Source organism: Eurypyga helias, unplaced genomic scaffold (assembly GCF_000690775.1).
Source record: "Eurypyga helias isolate BGI_N326 unplaced genomic scaffold, ASM69077v1 scaffold9217, whole genome shotgun sequence".
In the NCBI taxonomy this organism is placed as follows: Eukaryota; Metazoa; Chordata; class Aves; order Eurypygiformes; family Eurypygidae; genus Eurypyga; species Eurypyga helias.
Window position 1 is genome coordinate 25,119 of NW_010262275.1, and position 2,942 is coordinate 28,060.

Below are 2,942 nucleotides of genomic sequence, written 5' to 3' on the forward strand. Positions count from 1 at the left end.
CTACAACTTCTCCATTTTTCCAAATCTAAATTTGGCTTCAGATATTCTTTTATTTGTATTTACAGTTTCTTCCCATATATTTTTTTTTTTTAAAATCTTGATCAGCAATGTTTCTTTTTCAGCAGAAATGTTTATAGTTTCTTGCTTTCTGTTCTACCATTATTATTTTAAAAGTAGTGAACACACAAAGTAATAACAGTACAAGATATATTTACTCAGTATTGAACACACTTACTACATTCTTTATGTGCACAGAGAGTACCTGACAGCATGATTATAAAAGCCTTATGAGAAAGAGTTTAAATGAGCTGAACAATAATAAGCAAGCTATTAAGCTCATCCACCAATGACTGCTGATAATAATATGTTTGAACCATGTTGACTGTTTTCTACTGCTGTCTTTGACATCACAGTTTGAGTTACATCTTGCTCATTTGGAGCCAAGGAAAGTCCACCAAGTATGGCTTGGTATAAATGCAGCTCCTTCTTGATCCTCCATCACCCTTTCATCATGTGTTCCAGAAGGGATTCGCAGTCACAAAAATAATCTACCAGAATATTTAGGGAGTATGAATGGAAAAAGGGTATTTAGCTGTGATGAATTGTGTAGTATTTATAACCAAAGCTTGGAAAACATATTGCTTGAACTTAACAAGTAGTCTTACTGCATGCCTGGATAGCTTGAGTATTTGTTTAAAGTAAACTAATTTTATGTCTTATGTCTGACATACTGGGAAAAATAGGGAGCTTACAAGGGAGATCTGTTCTAAATCAGTTTCTTCTTGGGGCAACATGAGGATTTATATTATTTAGTAACTCCTTTATTACCATAAATTCGTTTAGTAAGACCATTCTCAGTTTTAATAAACTCTCAAGTTTAAGATGACTCCAGTTTTTTAGAGCCCCTTACGAATTTGCTACAAAATGTACAATGTTGTTTTGAAAAAAAAAATTATGTAGGCAACTCGAGTATTCATTTTGGCATTTATCGGGAAAATCATATTTAAGTTAATATGTTTTAGGGTTTCATAAAACATGGATAGAATAATTTGCCTATGGAAGTATTTTATGATAGCCTAGAAACTGTAAACCTCACGTACAATATATTCTGGCAGAGGAAATTAAAATACTCTTCCACAACATTCTTGAAAGGTAAAAAAGACAAATCAGTGGATTATCTTCTAAAGGTGGAATGACTAATTTTGGCTGTCTGTGAATACTTCACATTTTCAAGGGTTTCAGTCTGTAAACCTCTTTTCTCATCTCAGCTAATTTTAAAGTGGCCATTCTTTGCATATTTTCCTTGCCTTTGGCCATAACATCGAGTTGTGTCCTTGGCCGCCTGTGCTGTAATGTTGAGTAGCATGGAGTTAGTAGCATTAACTTAAAATATACAAGAGGTATAGCTAATTTAGGTAATAATTTAGATGGTCAAACAACTTACATTTTTAGAATACACATGCTATTTTCCAGAAAAAAATAAGAGAAAAGCTTTAGAGTGGTAAAAAAATATGCTTATACTATTAATTCAGCAAAGCCTAGCATATAAATTTGAAACCTGGGTTTATTAGACTAACACAGAACAAAATATTTGTTTTGAAAAGAAAATATTTATGACTCTGCATTACTCATCAAGTCTTAATTACAGGATTCTTCAATTACGGTGCATTGGATATGGTATTAAAATACATAATTCACATTATTGAATGCATTTTCAAAATATAGTGGTTGAGTGATACCAGTATTTCATTTTTACAGATCACTGACGAGAGTGCCTGTAGACAAGAAAATGCGAAATGAAATAGAAGAAAATCAGAAGGTTTGTTTTTATTTCTTTAAGTGGACTATTGAGTTACTCTCATACTACTGCCTTTGGAGGTTTTTATTAGTGTAGCAGATTTCACGTGGCTTCCATCAGAGAAAAGGAGCTAATTGTTCTAAACAACTTTTACAAAATAAATAACATTGAAATACTCAATTAAAATTTTTTACTTTCCGCTGTTCTTAGTACTTTTTCTCTTGGTACTTTTTCCCTTCCCACTTTTGATGTTACAGAATTAGGCAAGGACAGAAAATTTTTGAGAATGTTGTGTTCAGTTATAAATTGTGTGCTGCACAGCAAAATAGGCATCAGTTAACTTTGATAGAGCTTTGGTGTTGAACTTAGGCCTGCTGCTTATATCATGGTCAGCACATGCTAGGTTTGAGCTTTCCACACCCTCAGAATCACGCATGCAACTATTCTGTAAGGTATTTTGAAGGTTGTCTATGGTAGGTGGTAGGTTTATTTCCGTCTTCGATGCACTGCACCTTTTGTACCTTGAAGGACAGGAGGATTCAATGTTCATGTGATTTTGACTGATCTGAGATGCCACTTTGCATTTGTCGAGTTCATGACATCTCTTGTATTTTCTATCACAGTGCAGAGTTTGGATTTTTTCTTTCAAGTTGAGTGTTAAAATTAAACATTAGCCGCCATGCTGTTAGGACTGGTCACATGAAATGGCAACCATTGGTACTGTCTTTAATCTTCATCTTCCGAACAAATGTTTTCATGTGGCGTTAGAACTGACCAACCACTGTAGTGAAAGGGATTTATTTCTTTCTTATGGCACTCCTGTGCTTTTGCAGCATTTCCATTTATCATTTTGCTTTGTATCCATTCAGGCCTTTTCCTCTTGCCTTGCCAAGACTAATATGTCCAGGATAATGCCTTTAAGGTTTCTTCCACCTTTCAAAAGAGTGAAAGTGAACAATATATCTGTTGCACTCCTGCAGCCTTCTCATAAAGGCTTGTCATACTGTGCTGGGTTCAGTCAGGAAAGAGTTAACTCCCTTTACCGTGGCTGCTAGGAAGCTGTTCCTGGATGCAGGGAGCAGCACTGATAAGTTCTCAGCTGGCGCTGGGGAATGCCTGCACCAGATTCAAGGTCTTTCTCCGC

The 2,942-nt window shown here is 35.1% G+C and overlaps 1 protein-coding gene across 1 annotated transcript in view; it reads left to right on the plus strand.

The window, feature by feature from the left end:
- LOC104512601 (UDP-glucose:glycoprotein glucosyltransferase 2-like) overlaps positions 1-2,942 on the plus strand; it is a gene marked incomplete at its 3' end in the record, with an annotated part of 53,432 nt that overhangs the window by 23,800 nt on the left and 26,690 nt on the right. Inside the window, exon 9 of the mRNA XM_010155652.1 lies at positions 1,759-1,819. Within this exon, the coding sequence (XP_010153954.1) occupies positions 1,759-1,819 (61 nt within the window). The remainder of the gene's footprint in view (positions 1-1,758; positions 1,820-2,942) is intronic.